This window comes from Coregonus lavaretus (assembly GCF_964263955.1).
Source record: "Coregonus lavaretus genome assembly, chromosome: 22".
NCBI lineage: Eukaryota > Metazoa > Chordata > Actinopteri > Salmoniformes > Salmonidae > Coregonus > Coregonus lavaretus.
Genome location: NC_140009.1, coordinates 30,439,877 through 30,458,211, shown reverse-complemented (window position 1 = coordinate 30,458,211; position 18,335 = coordinate 30,439,877). Strand labels below are relative to the sequence as shown.

Genomic DNA, 18,335 nt, shown 5'->3' with positions numbered 1-18,335 from the left:
GTGGAAGCCCTTATTGGCAATGTCCATGCTGAAACTGGTTATATCCATGATGAGTTTATCTCTATGGGCTGAACTTAGTGCGTTAACATGTCAACTGTCATATTTCACAATGCTGTCCATTTTGTAGGCCTAATTTTGTGATTTCCAAACTTCCCCTCCCTAAATGCTAAAGGAAATGTTTTTAATGTTTAGCCTATGATCTTCTTTTACTGTCTTGATTAAGATCAGAGCTGTCTCTGTTGTAACCCTTGCTATCCTAAAAGCAATGGTCCAAATACTGTCTAATCTTTCTATTTTTCAGCTATACGCTTGTGGGCAGCGGTGTAAGGAACTGTTTGGTCGGAGGCTGGGATGGCAGAGTTCCTGTATGTGAAGGTTAGTCATCTGAAGGAGCATGTCAAGTGAAAATAACAATAACTTCAACAGTTCTATGCTTATGTCTAGATTAAAACTGTTCATAACTCTACTCTGCAGTGGTGAAGTGTGGAAAGCCCCCCACCATTGTCAACGGTGGACCTGTTATCCCACCTGAAGATGAGTACAGCTATGGAAGTGTTGTGGAATATAGCTGTGAGAATGATTACACTCTGGTTGGAACTAGATCCATAGCCTGTGACAAGGACGGAGAATTCCAGCCAGCTCCACCTGAGTGTAGAAGTACGTTGGAAGCTTGCCTTTTTTCCCCTTCTTTGTTTTAAACAGTCATAATTATGGTTGTTGACGAAACATTTAACTCTTCGTATGAACTGCTCACACTGGTAAAATATTGTAATCAGATTACAGATACTTTTGAAAAACTACTTCTTGGATTACTTTTAAATTCAGAAACGATTCGACATGTTTCTGTTTTCTCAATGACATTCAATTCAGCATTGAAAAACGGCATACATTTTAAGTTTGTTCCACCTGAGGGAGTCTGACCACAAGTCAGAGACCACTATGATGACAAATGAAATTCGTTTGATGGATCATTTTTGTCTACTTCTAATGCCTCTTAAGGGGAAAGTAATCATATTACATTACTGCGTTTGGGTAATCCAAAGGTTATGTAACTAATTACAATTTTGGACAGATAACTTTAACGGATTACATTTAGAAACGAACCTACCCAACCCTGTCCACTACACAATCATGAGCAAGGTCACGGTCCAGATGATAAAATAAGTTTATAAATATCACAGTATCTAGCCTGATAAGATAGCACAGATTTCCAAGAGACAGCCTAGGGAGCGGTCTGAAAAGTGTACACCCTAATGTGTACTATACGCTAAAGACCATGATGCAACATTGAGTTCAGGGGAAGTGGGTTATAAAAAATCTAGCCTATTTATTGAATAGATCATGATAAGTTGCATGATGTACATAAATAGGTGGTTATAACAACATTGTGATATTGCTTCAAGTAGCCTAAAACCAATAATTAAGAGACTTGGGCCACCTTGTTTACTTCACAACAGTAGCTAATGAACATCTCTCTTTGTTTACATCTGTAGTGGTTTCATGTCCTACTCCTGTTGTTGAGAATGGCGTTAGGACTGAAGGTCGTCTACCCCCCTACACGCACAAGTCTTTTGTGACGTATAAGTGCAAAGATGGATATAAGATGGAGGGAATGGCCAGTTTGACCTGTGAAATAGAAGGCTGGTCAGCTCCTGATCCCATATGCAAAGGTAAGACTTGTTTCAGTGTTTATTTAACACACTTTAGCCTATATTTTAGATCAGATATTTTGCGCGTCATTTGGTGTTTAGGACCAGAAGACCAATGTGTCAGCAAACTTACTTTTTGAATTGAAATGATCTCATGTAAACATATTTAGACTATTTTGATAAGACAATATGGTATGTAGAGGGATAACAACAGTAAATTGATGTGACAGACAGGTCTACAATTTTATCCCTGATGTCCATACACAGCTCTCTGGTCTTGGCCATTGTGGAGAGGTTGGAGTCGGTTTGATTGAGTGAGTGGACAGGTGTCTTTTATACAGGTAACGAGTTCAAACAGGTGCAGTTAATACAGGTAATGAGTGGAGAACAGGAGGGCTTCTTAAAGAATAACTAACACGTCTGTGAGAGCCGGAATTCTTACTGGTTGGTAGGTGATCAAATACTTATGTCATGCAATAAAATGCAAATTAATTACTTAAAAATCATGCAATGTGATTTTCTGGATTTTTGTTTTAGATTCCGTCACTCACAGTTGAAGTGTACCTATGATAAAAATTACAGACCTGTACATGCTTTGTAAGTAGGAAAACCTGCAAAATCGGCAGTGTATCAAACACTTGTTCTCCCCACTCTGTATATGTGTGTGTGTATATATATATATATATATATATATATATATATATATATATATATATATATATATATATATATATATATATATATATATATATATATATATATATATATATATATATACACAGTGGGGAAAAAAAGCATTTAGTCAGCCACCAATTGTGCATGTTCTCCCACTTAAAAAGATGAGAGAGGCCTGTAATTTTCATCATCGGTACACGTCAACTATGACAGACAAATTGACAAAAGAAAATCCAGAAAATCACATTGTAGGATTTTTAATGAATTTATTTGCAAATTATGGTGGAAAATAAGTATTTGGTCACCTACAAACAAGCAAGATTTCTGGCTCTCACAGACCTGTAAGTTCTTCTTTAAGAGGCTCCTCTGTCCTCCACTCGTTACCTGTATTAATGGCACCGGTTTGAACTTGTTATCAGTATAAAAGACACCTGTCCACAACCTCAAACAGTCACACTCCAAACTCCACTATGGCCAAGGCCAAAGAGCTGTCAAAGGACACCAGAAACAAAATTGTAGACCTGCACCAGGCTGGGAAGAGTGAATCTGCAATAGGTAAGCAGCTTGGTTTGAAGAAATCAACTGTGGGAGCAATTATTAGGAAATGGAAGACATACAAGACCACTGATAATCTCCCTCGATCTGGGGCTCCACGCAAGATCTCACCCCGTGGGGTCAAAATGATCACAAGAACGGTGAGCAAAAATCCCAGAACCACACGGGGGGACCTAGTGAATGACCTGCAGAGAGCTGGGACCAAAGTAACAAAGCCTACCATCAGTAACACACTACGCCGCCAGGGACTCAAATCCTGCAGTGTCAGACGTGTCCCCCTGCTTAATCCAGTACATGTCCAGGCCCGTCTGAAGTTTGCTAGAGTGCATTTGGATGATCCAGAAGATGATTGGGAGAATGTCATATGGTCAGATGAAACCAAAATATAACTTTTTGGTAAAAACTAAACTCGTCGTGTTTGGAGGACAAAGAATGCTGAGTTGCATCCAAAGAACACCATACCTACTGTGAAGCATGGGGGTGGAAACATCATGCATTGGGGCTGTTTTTCTGCAAAGGGACCAGGACGACTGATCCGTGTAAAGGAAAGAATGAATGGGGCCATGTATCGTGAGATTTTGAGTGAAAACCTCCTTCCATCAGCAAGGGCATTGAAGATGAAACGTGGCTGGGTCTTTCAGCACAACAATGATCCCAAACACACCGCCCGGGCAACGAAGGAGTGGCTTCGTAAGAAGCATTTCAAGGTCCTGGAGTGGCCTAGCCAGTCTCCAGATCTCAACCCCATAGAAAATCTTTGGAGGGAGTTGAAAGTCCGTGTTGCCCAGCGACAGCCCCAAAACATCACTGCTCTAGAGGAGATCTGCATGGAGGAATGGGCCAAAATACCAGCAAGTGTGTGAAAACCTTGTGAAGACTTACAGAAAACGTTTGACCTGTGTCATTGCCAACAAAGGGTATATAACAAAGTATTGAGAAACTTTTGTTATTGACCAAATACTTATTTTCCACCATAATTGGCAAATAAATTCATTAAAAATCCTACAATGTGATTTTTTGGAATTTATTTTCTAATTTTTTCTGTCATAGTTGACGTGTACCTATGATAAAAATTACAGGCCTCTCTCATCTTTTTAATTGGGAGAACTTGCACAATTGGTGGCTGACTAAATACTTTTTCCCCCCCACTGTACATACATACATACATACATACATACATACATACATACATACATACATACATACATACATACATACATGCATACATACAGTGAGGGGGAACAAGTATTTGATCCCCTGCTGATTTTGTACATTTGCCCACTGACAAAGAAATGATCAGTCTATAATTTTAATGGTAGGTTTATTTGAACAGTGAGAGACAGAATAACAACAAAAAGATCCTGAAAAACGCATGTCAAAAATGTTTGAATTGATTTGCATTTTAATGAAGGAAATAAGTATTTGACCCCCTCTCAATCAGAAAGATTTCTGTCTCCCAGGTGTCTTTTATACAGGTAACGAGCTGAGATTAGGAGCACAGTCTTAAAGGGAGTGCTCCTAATCTCAGTTTGTTACCTGTATAAAAGACACCTGTCCACAGAAGCAATCAATCAATCAGATTCCAAACTCTCCAACATGGCCGAGACCAAACAGCTCTCCAAGGATGTCTGGGACAAGATTGTAGACCTACACAAGGCTGGAATGGACTACAAGACCATCGCCAAGCAGCTTGGTGAGAAGGTGACAACAGTTGGTGCGATTATTCGCAAATGAAAGAAACACAAAAGAACTGTCAATCTCCCTCGGCCTGGGGCTCCATGCAAGATCTCACCTCGTGGAGTTGCAATGATCATGAGAACGGTGAGGAATCAGCCCAGAACTACACGGGAGGATCTTGTCAATGATCTCAAGGCAGCTGGGACCATAGTCACCAAGAAAACAATTGGTAACACACTACGCCGTGAAGGACTAAAATCCTGCAGCGCCCGCAAGGTCCCCCTGCTCAAGAAAGCACATATACAGGCCTGTCTGAAGTTTGCCAATGAACATCTGAATGATTCAGAGGAGAACTGGGTGAAAGTGTTGTGGTCAGATGAGACCAAAATCGAGCTCTTTGGCATCAACTCAACTCGCCGTGTTTGGAGGAGGAGGAATGCTGCCTATGACCCCAAGAACACCATCCCCACCGTCAAACATGGAGGTGGAAACATTATGCTTTGGGGGTGTTTTTCTGCTAAGGGGATAGGACAACTTCACCGCATCAAAGGGATGATGGACGGGGCCACGTACTGTCAAATCTTGGGTGAGAACCTCCTTCCCTCAGCCAAGGCATTAAAAAATGTGGTCCTCTGTAGCTCAGCTGGTAGAGCACGGCGCTTGTAACGCTAAGGTAGTGGGTTCGATCCCCGGGACCACCCATACACAAAAAAAAAAATGTATGCACGCATGACTGTAAGTCGCTTTGGATAAAAGCGTCTGCTAAATGGCATATTATTATATTATATTATTATTATATATTATTATTAATATTATAAAATGGGTCGTGGATGGGTATTCCAGCATGACAATGACCCAAAACACACGGCCAAGGCAACAAAGGAGTGGCTCAAGAAGAAGCACATTAAGGTCCTGGAGTGGCCTAGCCAGTCTCCAGACCTTAATCCCATAGAAAATCTGTGGAGGGAGCTGAAGGTTCAAGTTGCCAAATGTCAGCCTCGAAACCTTAATGACTTGAAGAAGATCTACGAAGAGGAGTGGGACAAAATCCCTCCTGAGATGTGTGCAAACCTGGTGGCCAACTACAAGAAACGTCTGACCTCTGTGATTGCCAAGTACTAAGTCATGTTTTGCAGAGGGGTCAAATACTTATTTCCCTCATTAAAATGCAAATCAATTTATAACATTTTTGACATGCGTTTTTCTGGATTTTGTTGTTGTTATTCTGTCTCTCACTGTTCAAATAAACCTACCATTAAAATTATAGACTGATCATTTCTTTGTCAGTGGGCAAACGTACAAAATCAGCAGGGGATCAAATACTTTTTTCCCTCACTGTACGTACATACATACATACATACATACATACATACATACATACATACATACATACATACACACACACACACACACACACACACACACACACACATACACACATACATACACACACACATACATACAGCTCTGGAAAATATTAAGAGACCACTGCAAATGTTTCTTAAATCAGCATCTCTACATATATGACAGCCATTCCATTCCAGTGTCTGTTGAATTCCAACACAGGCACACCTCATTCTACTGAATTAGGTACTGATTAGTTGATCACATGAACCAAATCTTATTTAACGAGGAAAAGTATAAAAACCACTGCTGTGGTCATCACTATCCTCTTGCAATAGGACCAGCTGGATGGCAAAAACAGTGCTAATAGTACCTCAAAAGTAATATTAATGAAATAACTATTGACCATGCCAAAAGAGTTGAAAAGGAAAGTTTTGAGTGAGGAAATAAGGGTTAAATTCTGGCTTTACTGGCAGAGGGATACAGTGAGCGTCAGGTTGCTTCCATCCTTAAAATTTCAAAGACGGCGCTTCATAAGAACAAGGTCAAGCAGCAGACATTGGGGACAACAAAGCTACAGACTGGCAGAGGGCGAAAATGACTCTCTACTGACCGGGATGACCGCCAACTCATTCGAATGTCACTCAACAACCGTAGGATGACCGCCAACTCATTCGAATGTCACTCAACAACCGTAGGATGACATCAAGTGACCTACAAAAAGAATAGCAAACAGCAGCTGGGGTGAAGTGCACGGCGAGGACGGTTCGAAACAGGCTCCTAGGAGCAGGGCTGAAGTCTTGCAAAGCTAGAAAAAAGCCCTTCATCAATGAGAAGCAAAGAAGAGCCAGGCTGAGGTTTGCAAAAGACCATAAGGATTGGACCGTAGAGGACTGGAGTAAGGTCATCTTCTCTGATGAGTCCAATTTTCAGCTTTGCCCAACACCTGGTCGTCTAATGGTTAGACGGAGACATTGGTAGAGGATCGGTGATGATCTGGGGGTGCTTCAGCAAGGCTGGAATCAGGCAGATTTGTCTTTGTGAAGGATGCATGAATCAAGCCACGTACAAGGTTGTCCTGGAAGAAAACTTGCTTCCTTTTGCTCTGACATTGTTCCCCAAGGCTGAGGACAATGTGCCATGCCACACAGCCAGGTCAATCAAGGTGTGGATGGAGGACCACCAGATCAAGACCCTGTCATGGCCAGCCCAATCTCCAGACCTGAACCCCATTGAAAACTTCTGGAATGTGATCTAGAGGAATATGGATGGTCACAAGCCATCAAACAAAGCCGAGCTGCTTGAATATTTGCGCCAGAAGTGGCATAAAGTCACCCAACATCAATGTGAAAGACTGGTGGAGAGCATGCCAAGACGCATGAAAGCTGTGATTGAAAATCAGGGTTATTCCACCAAATATTGATTTCTGAACTCTTCCTAAATTAAAACATTAGTATTGTGGTGTTTAAAAATGAACATTAACTTATTTTCTTTGCATTATTCGAGGTCTGACAACACTGCATATTTTTTTTTATTTTGACCAGTTGTCATTTTCTGCAAATAAATGCTCTAAATGACAATACTTTTATTTGGAATTTGGGAGAAATGTTGTCAGTAGTTTAAAAATAAAACAAAAATGTTAATTTCACCCAAACGCATACCTAGAAATAGTAAAACCAGATAAACGTATATTTTTGCAGTGGTCTCTTAATTTTTTCCAGACCGCTATATATATATATCACACACACAGAGTGTATTCAGACCCCTTGAGTTTTTCCACATTTTGTTACATTACAGCCTTATTCTAAAATTGATTAAATATCCCCCCCCCCCCATCAATCTACACACAATACCCCATAATTACAAAGCAAAAACAGTTTTTTATAAATTTTTGCAAAACTGATATCACATTTACATAAGTATTCAGACTATTTACTCAGTACTTTGTTGAATCACCTTTGGCAGCGATTACTGCCTCAAGTCTTCTTGGGTATGACGTTACAAGCTTGTCACACCTGTATTTGGGGAGTTTCACCCATTCTTCTCTGCAGATCCTCTCAAGCTCTATCAGGTTGGATGGGGAATGTCGCTGCTTAGCTATTTTCAGGTCTCTCCAGAGATGTTAGATCGGGTTCAAGTCCGGGCTCTGGCTGGGCCACTCAAGGACATTCAGAGACTTGTCCCTACGGTGAAGCATGGTGGCAGAATAATGCTGTGGGAATGTTTTTCAGCGGCAGGGACTGGGAGACTAGTCATGATCGAGGGAAAGATGAACGGAGCAAAGTAAAGAGGTCCTTGATGAAAACCTGCTCCATTGCGCTCAGGACCTCAGACTGGGGTGAAGGTTCACCTTCCAGCAGGACAACGACCCTAAGCACACAGCCAAGACAATGCAGGAGTGGCTTTAGGACAAGTCTCTGAATGTCCTTGAGTGGTCCAGCCAGAGCCTGGACTTGAACCCGATCGAACATCTCTGGAGAGACCTGAAAATAGCTATGCAGCGACGTTCCCCATCCAACCTGACACAACTTGAGAGGATCTGTAGAGAAGAATGGGAGTAAGTCTCCAAATACAGGTGTGCCAAGCTTGTAGCATCATACCCAAAAAGTCTAGAGGCTGTAATCGCTGCCAAAGGTGCTTCAACAAAGTACTGATAAAAGGGTCTGAATACTTATGTAAATGTGATATTTCAGTTTTTTATCTTTTATACATTTTAAATTTTTTCTAAACCAGTTTTTGCTTTGTCATGATGGGGTATTGTGTGTAGATTGATGAGGAGGAAAAAAACAATTTAATCGATTTTATAATAAGGCTGTAACGTAACAAAGTGGAAAAAGTCAAGGGGTCTGAATACTTTCCGAATGCACTGTATATACAAACACTACATGACCAAAAGTATGTGGACACCTGCTTGTTGAACATCTCATTCCAAAAGCATGGGCATTAATATGGAGTTGGTCCCCCGTTTGCTGCTATAACAGCCTCCTCTCTTCTGGGAAGGCTTTCCACTATCCTCGAGCATTAGTGATGTCGGGTACTGATGGGGGCGTCTTCATGCTGAAACAGGAAAGGGCCTTCCCCAAACTGTTGGCACAAATTTGGAAGCACAGAATCGTCTAGAATGTCATTGTATGCTGTAGCGTTAAGATTGCCCTTCACTGAAACTAAGGGGCCTAGACCGAATCATGAAAAACAGCCCCAGACCATTATTCCTCCTCCACCAAACTTTACAGTTGGCACTATGCATTGGGGCAGGTAGCGTTCTCCTGGCATCCACCAATCCAAAATGTGTCAGTCGGACTGCCAGATGTTAAAGCGTGATTCATCACTCCAGAGAACGCGTTTCCACTTCTCCAGAGTTCAATGGTGGCGAGCTTTACATCACTCCAGCCGACGGTTGGCATTGCACATGGTGATCTTAGGCTTGTGTGCGGCTGCTTGGCCGTGGAAACCCATTTCATGAAGCTCCCGACGAACAGTGTTTGTGCTGACGTTGCTTCCAGAGGCAGTTTGGAACTCGGTAGTGAGTGTTGCAACCGAGGACAGATGTGTTTTACGCGCTTCAGCACTCGGCGGTCCGGTTCTGTGAGCTTGTGTGGCCTACCACTTTTGCGGCTGAGCCGTTGTTGCTCCTAGATGTTCCCACTTCACAATAACAGCACTTACAGTTGACCGGTCCAGCTCTAGCAGGGCAGAAATTTGACGAACTGATTTGTTGGAAAGGTGGCATCCTATGACTGTGCCACGTTGAAAGTCACTGAGCTCTTCAGTAAGGCCATTCTAGTGTGTGTGTGTGTGTGTGTGTGTGTGCATGCTCGCCGGGAACAGACATGAGTGCTGCAGCTCGGTGGCAAAACATGGTTATTTACTAGCATAACTTACGCACACCTGTTGTAACTGACGTCGTTAATGCAGTGAAGGTCGGATGATGTTTTGGACACTTTTGGTACATATGTGCCTTGTTGCAACGCTAAAATCAGCTTTCAAACAAGTCCTACTCAGTGGCCTAGTCTACCAGCAGCAATGGAGCATTCACGACCCATCCCCAGTCCATCTGGTGGGCGGGTATACTTGGCCGAATTTCTCTGAGTGTGAACATCGACTGTCGCAACATCAATGGAAATTGTGGCATGCTTGGACAGCCTCGGGTGTAGGTGCAAGCTTGTGGCGCTGATATTTGGCAGTCTCAGCCACGTACACAGGCTTGCAGTGCGTAGCCTCCAGACTGTGGGCCTGACAAAAACTAGGGCAAAGCAATTGGCTAGGTACTGCTCTGTTTCAGCTGTCGTGGGCAGCCTAGCTGTTTGGAGAAGGTGCTTTTTCTGTACCCTTGAGTGCCATGAATACAGGGACCTTTTTGAAGTGTTTGGATATTGTTTTTGTAGATTTGATTGGTGGATTCAAATAAAGTATTTACTGTGTGTGTGTGCGCGCAAACCTTAATATCACTTCTTTGTGTAACAGATCGTGTACCTGGCCCTGGTCCCCCAGCAGCCAGAGGTAAGCTGTCACCCAGTTGCTATCTACAGTGGGGAGAACAAGTATTTGATACACTGCCGATTTTGAAGGGTTTCCTACTTACAAAGCATGTAGAGGTCTGTAATTTTTATCATAGGTACACTTCAACTGTGAGAGACGGAATCTCAAAAATCCAGAAAATCACATTGTATGATTTTTAAGTAATTCATTTGCATTTTATTGCATGACATAAGTATTTGATACATCAGAAAAGCAGAACTTAATATTTGGTACAGAAACCTTTGTTTGCAATTACAGAGATCATACGTTTCCTGTAGGTCTTGACCAGGTTTGCACACACTGCAGCAGGGATTTTGGCCCACTCCTCCATACAGACCTTCTCCAGATCCTTCAGGTTTCGGGGCTGCCGCTGGACAATATGGACTTTCAGCTCTCTCCAAAGATTTTCTATTGGGTTCTGGTCTGGAGACTGGCTAGGCCACTCCAGGACCTTGAGATGCTTCTTACGGAGCCACTCCTTAGTTGCCCTGGCTGTGTGTTTCGGGTCGTTGTCATGCTGGAAGACCCAGCCACGACCCATCTTCAATGCTCTTACTGAGGGAAGGAGGTTGTTGGCCAAGATCTCGCGATACATGGCCCCATCCATCCTCCCCTCAATACGGTGCAGTCGTCCTGTCCCCTTTGCAGAAAAGCATCCCCAAAGAATGATGTTTCCACCTCCATGCTTCACGTTGGGATGGTGTTCTTGGGGTTGTACTCATCCTTCTTCTTCCTCCAAACACGGCGAGTGGAGTTTAGACCAAAAACCTCTATTTGTGTCTCATCAGACCACACGACCTTCTCCCATTCCTCCTCTGGATCATCCAGATGGTCATTGGCAAACTTCAGACGGGCCTGGACATGCGCTGGCTTGAGCTGGGGGACCTTGCGTGCGCTGCAGGATTTTAATCCATGACGGCGTAGTGTGTTACTAATTGTTTTCTTTGAGACTGTGGTCCCAGCTCTCTTCAGGTCATTAACCAGGTCCTGCCGTGTAGTTCTGGGCTGATCCCTCACCTTCCTCATGATCATTGATGCCCCACGAGGTGAGATCTTGCATGGAGCCCCAGACCGAGGGTGATTGACCGTCATCTTGAACTTCTTCCATTTTCTAATAATTGCGCCAACAGTTGTTGCCTTCTCACCAAGCTGCTTGCCTATTGTCCTGTAGCCCATCCCAGCCTTGTGCAGGTCTACAATTTTATCCCTGACGTCCTTACACAGCTCTCTGGTCTTGGCCATTGTGGAGAGGTTGGAGTCTGTTTGATTGAGTGTGTGGACAGGTGTCTTTTATACAGGTAACGAGTTCAAACAGGTGCAGTTAATACAGGTAATGAGTGGAGAACAGGAGGGCTTCTTAAAGAAAAACTAACAGGTCTGTGAGAGCCGGAATTCTTACTGGTTGGTAGGTGATCAAATACTTATGTCATGCAATAAAATGCAAATTAATTACTTAAAAATCATACCATGTGATATTCTGGATTCTTGTTTTAGATTCCGTCTCTCACAGTGGGAGTGTACCTATGATAAAAATTACAGACCTCTACATGCTTTGTAAGTAGGAAAACCTGCAAAATCGGCAGTGTATCAAATACTTGTTCTCCCCACTGTATTGGTGTTGTATATGATGTTACAACAGTAAGCGGTCACCCTGTTGCTATCTATTGGTGTTGTATATGATGTTACAACAGTAAGCTGTCAACGAGTTGCCATCTATAGGTGTTGTATATGATGTTACAACAGTAAGCTGTCAACCAGTTGCCATCTATAGGTGTTGTATACGATGTTACAATAGTTAGCTGTCATCCATACATGTTGTACAGTATATGATGTTCTCTTTGATGGTTCAAGCATTATTTAGACTATTTAGTGATGATTCATCTTGACTGCAAATTCATTTGTTTGTTTCTCTTACAGGCCACGCTGGGAAAATAGCAGGGGGTGTTATAGGTGGACTTGGTAAGTTGCAATAGATGTTATTTTGAATGACAAGTTGTGTGGATAATGACAGTAACAGTCCAACATGGTGACCTGTTAAACAAATAAGAATTGTACTATATTCCATCTTATAAAGAATAATGGGATAAGCAGTATTTGTTGAACATTTTCAAATCTAGTCATCATGCAACAATGTTTACTTGTTGCTGTACCAATAATACACTGCTCAAAAAAATAAAGGGAACACTTAAACAACACAATGTAACTCCAAGTCAATCACACTTCTGTGAAATCAAACTGTCCACTTAGGAAGCAACACTGATTGACAATACATTTCACATGCTGTTGTGCAAATGGAATAGACAACAGGTGGAAATTATAGGCAATTAGCAAGACACCCCCAATAAAGGAGTGGTTCTGCAGGTGGTGACCACAGACCACTTCTCAGTTCCTATGCTTCCTGGCTGATGTTTTGGTCAATTTTGAATGCTGGCGGTGCTTTCACACTAGTGGTAGCATGAGACGGAGTCTACAACCCACACAAGTGGCTCAGGTAGTGCAGCTCATCCAGGATGGCACATCAATGCGAGCTATGGCAAGAAGGTTTGCTGTGTCTGTCAGCGTAGTGTCCAGAGCATGGAGGCGCTACCAGGAGACAGGCTAGTACATCAGGAGACGTGGAGGAGGCCGTAGGAGGGCAACAACCCAGCAGCAGGACCGCTACCTCCGCCTTTGTGCAAGGAGGAGCAGGAGGAGCACTGCCAGAGCCCTGCAAAATGACCTCCAGCAGGCCACAAATGTGCATGTGTCTGCTCAAATGGTCAGAAACAGACTCCATGAGGGTGGTATGAGGACCCGACGTCCACAGGTGGGGGTTGTGCTTACAGCCCAACACCGTGCAGGACGTTTGGCATTTGCCAGAGAACACCAAGATTGGCAAATTCGCCACTGGCGCCCTGTGCTCTTCACAGATGCAGGTTCACACTGAGCACATGTGACAGAGTCTGGAGACGCCATGGAGAACGTTCTGCTGCCTGCAACATCCTCCAGCATGACCGGTTTGGCGGTGGGTCAGTCATGGTGTGGGGTGGCATTTCTTTGGGGGGCCGCACAGCCCTCCATGTGCTCGCCAGAGGTAGCCTGAATGCCATTAGGTACCGAGATGAGATCCTCAGACCCCTTGTGAGACCATATGCTGGTGCGGTTGGCCCTGGGTTCCTCCTAATGCGAGACATTGCTAGACCTCATGTGGCTGGAGTGTGTCAGCAGTTCCTGCAAGAGGAAGGCATTGATGCTATGGACTGGCCCGCCCGTTCCCCAGACCTGAATCCAATTGAGCACATCTGGGACATCATGTCTCGCTCCATCCACCAACGCCACGTTGCACCACAGACTGTCCAGGAGTTGGCAGATGCTTTAGTCCAGGTCTGGGAGGAGATCCCTCAGGAGACCATCCGTCACCTCATCAGGAGCATGCCCAGGCGTTGTAGGGAGGTCATACAGGCACGTGGAGGCCACACACACTACTGAGCCTCATTTTGACTTGTTTTAAGGACATTACATCAAAGTTGGATCAGCCTGTAGTTGGATCAGCCTGTAGCCAAATCCAGACCTCCATGGGTTGATACATTTGATTTCCATTGATAATTTTTGTGTGATTTTTGTTGTCAGCACATTCAACTATGTAAAGAAAAAAGTATTTAATAAGATTATTTCATTCATTCAGATCTAGGATGTGTTATTTTAGTGTTCCCTTTTTTTTTTTTTTGAGCAGTGTATATTTTCTAACATACTCACCAATGTATTTTTAATACATTGGTAGTATTCCGTTCAACCCTTACCTTGCAGGACTGACATTAAGTTATTTGTAATAATGTTCTATTGTTACTGGCATACAAACCTATAACAATACCACATTCTGTTGACATCCCATTATTTGTATTCATGTTGGTCACAATAAGGAAAAGGAGAAGGAATGTTGTGGTTTTAAACTCTACGCCAAGTAAAAATTAACTTTCATATGTTAAACAGAATATTACCTCATGGATTCAAAATTCTCCTTTTTCTTTCTAGTCTGTGTTTGTATTATAGGATTTATAATCTACAAATTTAAAGGACGGTAAGAAGTTGTCTCATTTCATTAACTAACATCCAATCAAGGCTTGTTTCCTGTTATGGCTCCTCCCTCTTTTCTTTGTGCTCACTAAAACAACTGTTGCTCAGTTTCATGTGTTCTTACACAGGCACCGTAGCCATCTATGCCGGTTTCAGCTAAATGCTGCATGATTTACATTTGCAAAGCTTTCTGGTGTTTTAATATCAATATACACACACTCCAGCCACATTAGTGAAGCTGCAAAGTAAACGCAATGGCCATTTTGTCCGAAAAATATTATATTGTTGTTAAACATTGAGCTGATTGGTGTGTCTGTCGTTGAAGAGGTCCAGAGGGGTTGTCACACACGTGGTGAGCAAGTGTGACTGATTGGTGGGGCAATGGGTTTAGCCTGGTATCCAGACCTGTTTTCTGCTAACATTCCACTCCTTACCACTTTGTGTCATATAGCAAACAGTTTGGCATATGACACGTGGCAACGAGTGGATTGTTAGCACTTCTGGGTTCCACTCTAGGTTTGGCCTCCTGGTCACCCAGAAATACAGACATGATAACCAGTGCTTGACTTTTGGGTTACAGCTCTCGAGTCGTATACTCAGGAAATGTGGCCACTAATAACTCTGAAGACAGAGAGTTGTAGCAGATGGGCTTCTGACCACACCGTTTTGATTTAATTGTATATAATAAGAAAATATGGGTGACGTGATTGGGTATGAATTAGCAGTGAAATGCTAAATGTTTTTATTTTGATGGGTAATCATGATGACCTCTTGAACCTTGAAATGAAACCGTGATCCCCAACTTGGCTTTCCACTAGATGTTGGAACATTGCTGTGGGGACTTGCTTCCATTCAGCCAAAAGCATTAGTGAGGTCGGGCACTGATGATGGCCAATTAGGCCTGGCTCGCAGTCTGCGTTCCAATTCATCCCAAAGGTGTTCGATGGGGTTGAGGTCAGGGCTCTGTGCAGGCCAGTCAAGTTCTTCCACGCCAATCTCGACAAGCCATTTCTGTATGGACCTCGCTTTGTGCACGGGGGCATTGTCATGCTGAAATAGGAAAGGGCCTTTACCAAACTGTTGCCACAAAGTTGGAATCACAGAATCGTCTAGAATATCATTGTATGCTGTAGCGTTAAGATTGCCCTTCACTGGAACTAAGGGGTCTAGCCCGAACCGTGAAAAAACTCCCCAGACCATTATTCCTCCTCCACCAAACTTTACAGTTGGCACTATGCATTGGGGCAGGTAGCGTTCTCCTGGCATACGCCAAACCCAAATTGCTCCAGATTCCAATGGCGGCGAGCTTTACACCACTCCAGCCGTCGCTTGGCATTGTGCATGGTGATCTTAGGCTTGTGTGCGGCTGCTCGGCCATGGAAATCCATTTCATGAAGCTCACGACGAGCAGTTATTGTGCTGACATTGCTTCCAGAGGCAGTTTGGAACTCGGTAGTGAGTGTTTTTACACGCTACACACTTCAGCACTCGGCGGTCCCGTTCTGTGAGCTTGTTGTGGCCTACCACTTCGCGGCTGAGCCGTTGTTGTCCCTAGACGTTTCCACTACACAATAGCAGCACTTACAGTTGACCGGTGCAGCTCTAGCAGGGCAGAAATTTGACGAACTGACTTGTTGGAAAGGCGGCATCCTATGACGGTGCCATGTTGAAAGTCACTGAGCTCTTCAGTAAGGCCATTCTACTGGCAATGTTTGTCTATGGAGATTGCATGGCTGTGTGTTCGGTTTTATAAACCTGTCAGCAACGGGTGTGGCTGAAATAGCCAAATAACTAATTTGAAGGGGTGTCCACATTTTTATGTATATTGTATGTATCCAAGTCCAACAGATTTATCATGTTTATGTTCCACAGGTCCACTCTTTTAGTAGGGCAGGGCAGGTGTAGAAATAAATGTGAAATGTATTTTCTGGAGTTGTCTAACTGTATTTATTGTTTTCTTTTTCAGTACAAAGTCTTATTTGCTTTAGTCTCCTCTTGCTTCTTTGAGAAGGGAGTCACAGTGAACAGGCTGCTGTGATGTAAGCCCCTGAATGTCCTACCATCCTGCTTATGAATGCAGCAGCACCTCCCAAACACTGGGTCCATATCCTTTCAAACATCTATTACGTGATGTTTAGAAACCTCAAGATGAAGAATGAATTGGTTCACTCCCATTTGGAAGCTTGTGCTTAAGGAGTGGCATAACCTTATTACTTATTTTTCCAGTGTACTTCACAAATAACTATTTATTTATCTGAGCCTGCTTTCTCATTGCCAACATTCTTAGTTAATATTCTCCCTTATGTATGGAAGCTTCCCTTCAGGGCAACCCTGCATCACAAAGCCAGTTTTGCGCCCTCTGAAAGAAAGAAATAGAAGGAAATCATATCTGTTAAAATGTCCAATGATTCCCCTGCGTATTTATTTGGACAGTGAAGCTAAAACTTTTAAATTTGGCTCTATACTGAAAAACAGCTTCTATCTCAAGGCCATTAGACTGCTGATCAGCCAACACACCATCTCCTGTAGTTCGAGTAGTAAGTAATACTCCTGGAGTAAGTAAGAGACAAAGAAAACACACACACACACAAGCTCACACACTTCATACACATGTAGTCGCCATACTCACATATACACACATACACACCAGTGGAGGCTCCTCAGAGGAGGCTCCTCAGAGGAGGAAGGGGAGGACCATCCTCAGTGAATTTATTATTTTTCAAATAGAGAAACATTAAAAAGGTTATCCTTTTTAGATAAAACTATACTAAATATATTCACATCACCAAATTAATTATTTAAACAAACTGTTTTGCAATGAAGGTCTACAGTAGCCTCAACAGCACTCTGTAGGGTAGCACCATGGTGTAGCCGGAGGACAGCTAGCTTCCGTCCTCCTCTTGTTACATTGGCTTCAATACAAAACCTAAGAGGCTCATGGTTCTCCCCCCTTCCATAGACTTACACAGTAATTAAGACAACTTCCAGAGGACGCCCTCCAACCTGTCAGTTCATGCTGCAAGTGCTCTGATATGTTGCCCACCCAATCAAAGGATCAGATAATTAATCTAGTACTGAAAGCATAAGCTACAGCTAGCTAGCACTGCAGTACATACAATCTGGTGAGTAGTTGACTCAAAGAGAGAAAAATACAATAGTTGAACAGTTTTGAACAAATTTAATTTCTTCAAAAATGAAGGAGAACCAAGAGAGAGAGAGAGCTAGCTATATTTAATTGTGTTTAAAAAAGAGCCACCCTTTGCCTTGATGACAGCTTTGCACACTCTTGGCATTCTCTCAACCAGCTTCACCTGGAATGCTTTTCCAACAGTCTTGAAGGAGTTCCCACATATGCTGAGCACTGCTTTTCCTTCACTCTGAGGACCAACTCATCCCAAACCATCTCAATTGGGTTGAGGTCAGGGGATTGTGGAGGCCAGGTCATCTGATGCAGCACTCCATCACTCTCCTTCTTGGTTAAATAGCCCTTACACAGCCTGGAGGTGTGTTGGGTCATTGTCCTTTTGAAAATCAAAATCCCAAACCAGATGGGATGGCGTATCGCTGCAGAATGCTGTGGTAGCCATGCTGGTTAAGTGTGCCTTGAATTCTAAATAAATCACAGACAGTGTCACCAGCAATGCACCATCACACCACCTCCTCCATGCTTCACGGTGGGAACCACACATGCGGAGATCATCCGTTCACCCACACCGTGTCTCACAAAGACACGGCAGTTGGAACCAGAAATCTCAAATTTGGACTCCAGACCAAAGGACACATTTCCACCGGTCTAACGTTCATTGCGCGTGTTTCTTGGCCCAAGCAGGTCTCTTCTTCTTATTGGTGTCCTTTAGTAGTGGT

At 43.1% G+C, this 18,335-nt stretch overlaps 1 protein-coding gene across 2 annotated transcripts in view; it reads left to right on the top strand.

Moving 5' to 3' along the window:
* LOC311149432 (complement component receptor 1-like protein) overlaps positions 1-17,677 on the top strand; it is a 35,015-nt gene extending 17,338 nt beyond the window's left edge. Inside the window, exons 10-16 of one of the 2 annotated variants that reach the window (XM_084186631.1) lie at positions 302-375; positions 475-657; positions 1,494-1,670; positions 10,365-10,400; positions 12,336-12,377; positions 14,430-14,475; positions 16,438-17,677. In XM_084186631.1, the coding sequence (XP_084042757.1) occupies positions 302-375; positions 475-657; positions 1,494-1,670; positions 10,365-10,400; positions 12,336-12,377; positions 14,430-14,475; positions 16,438-16,459 (580 nt within the window). In that variant the 3' untranslated portion in view covers positions 16,460-17,677. The remainder of the gene's footprint in view (positions 1-301; positions 376-474; positions 658-1,493; positions 1,671-10,364; positions 10,401-12,335; positions 12,378-14,429; positions 14,476-16,437) is intronic. The other variant, XM_084186632.1, reaches the window with a different exon arrangement.
* Positions 17,678-18,335: the final 658 nt, after the last annotated feature.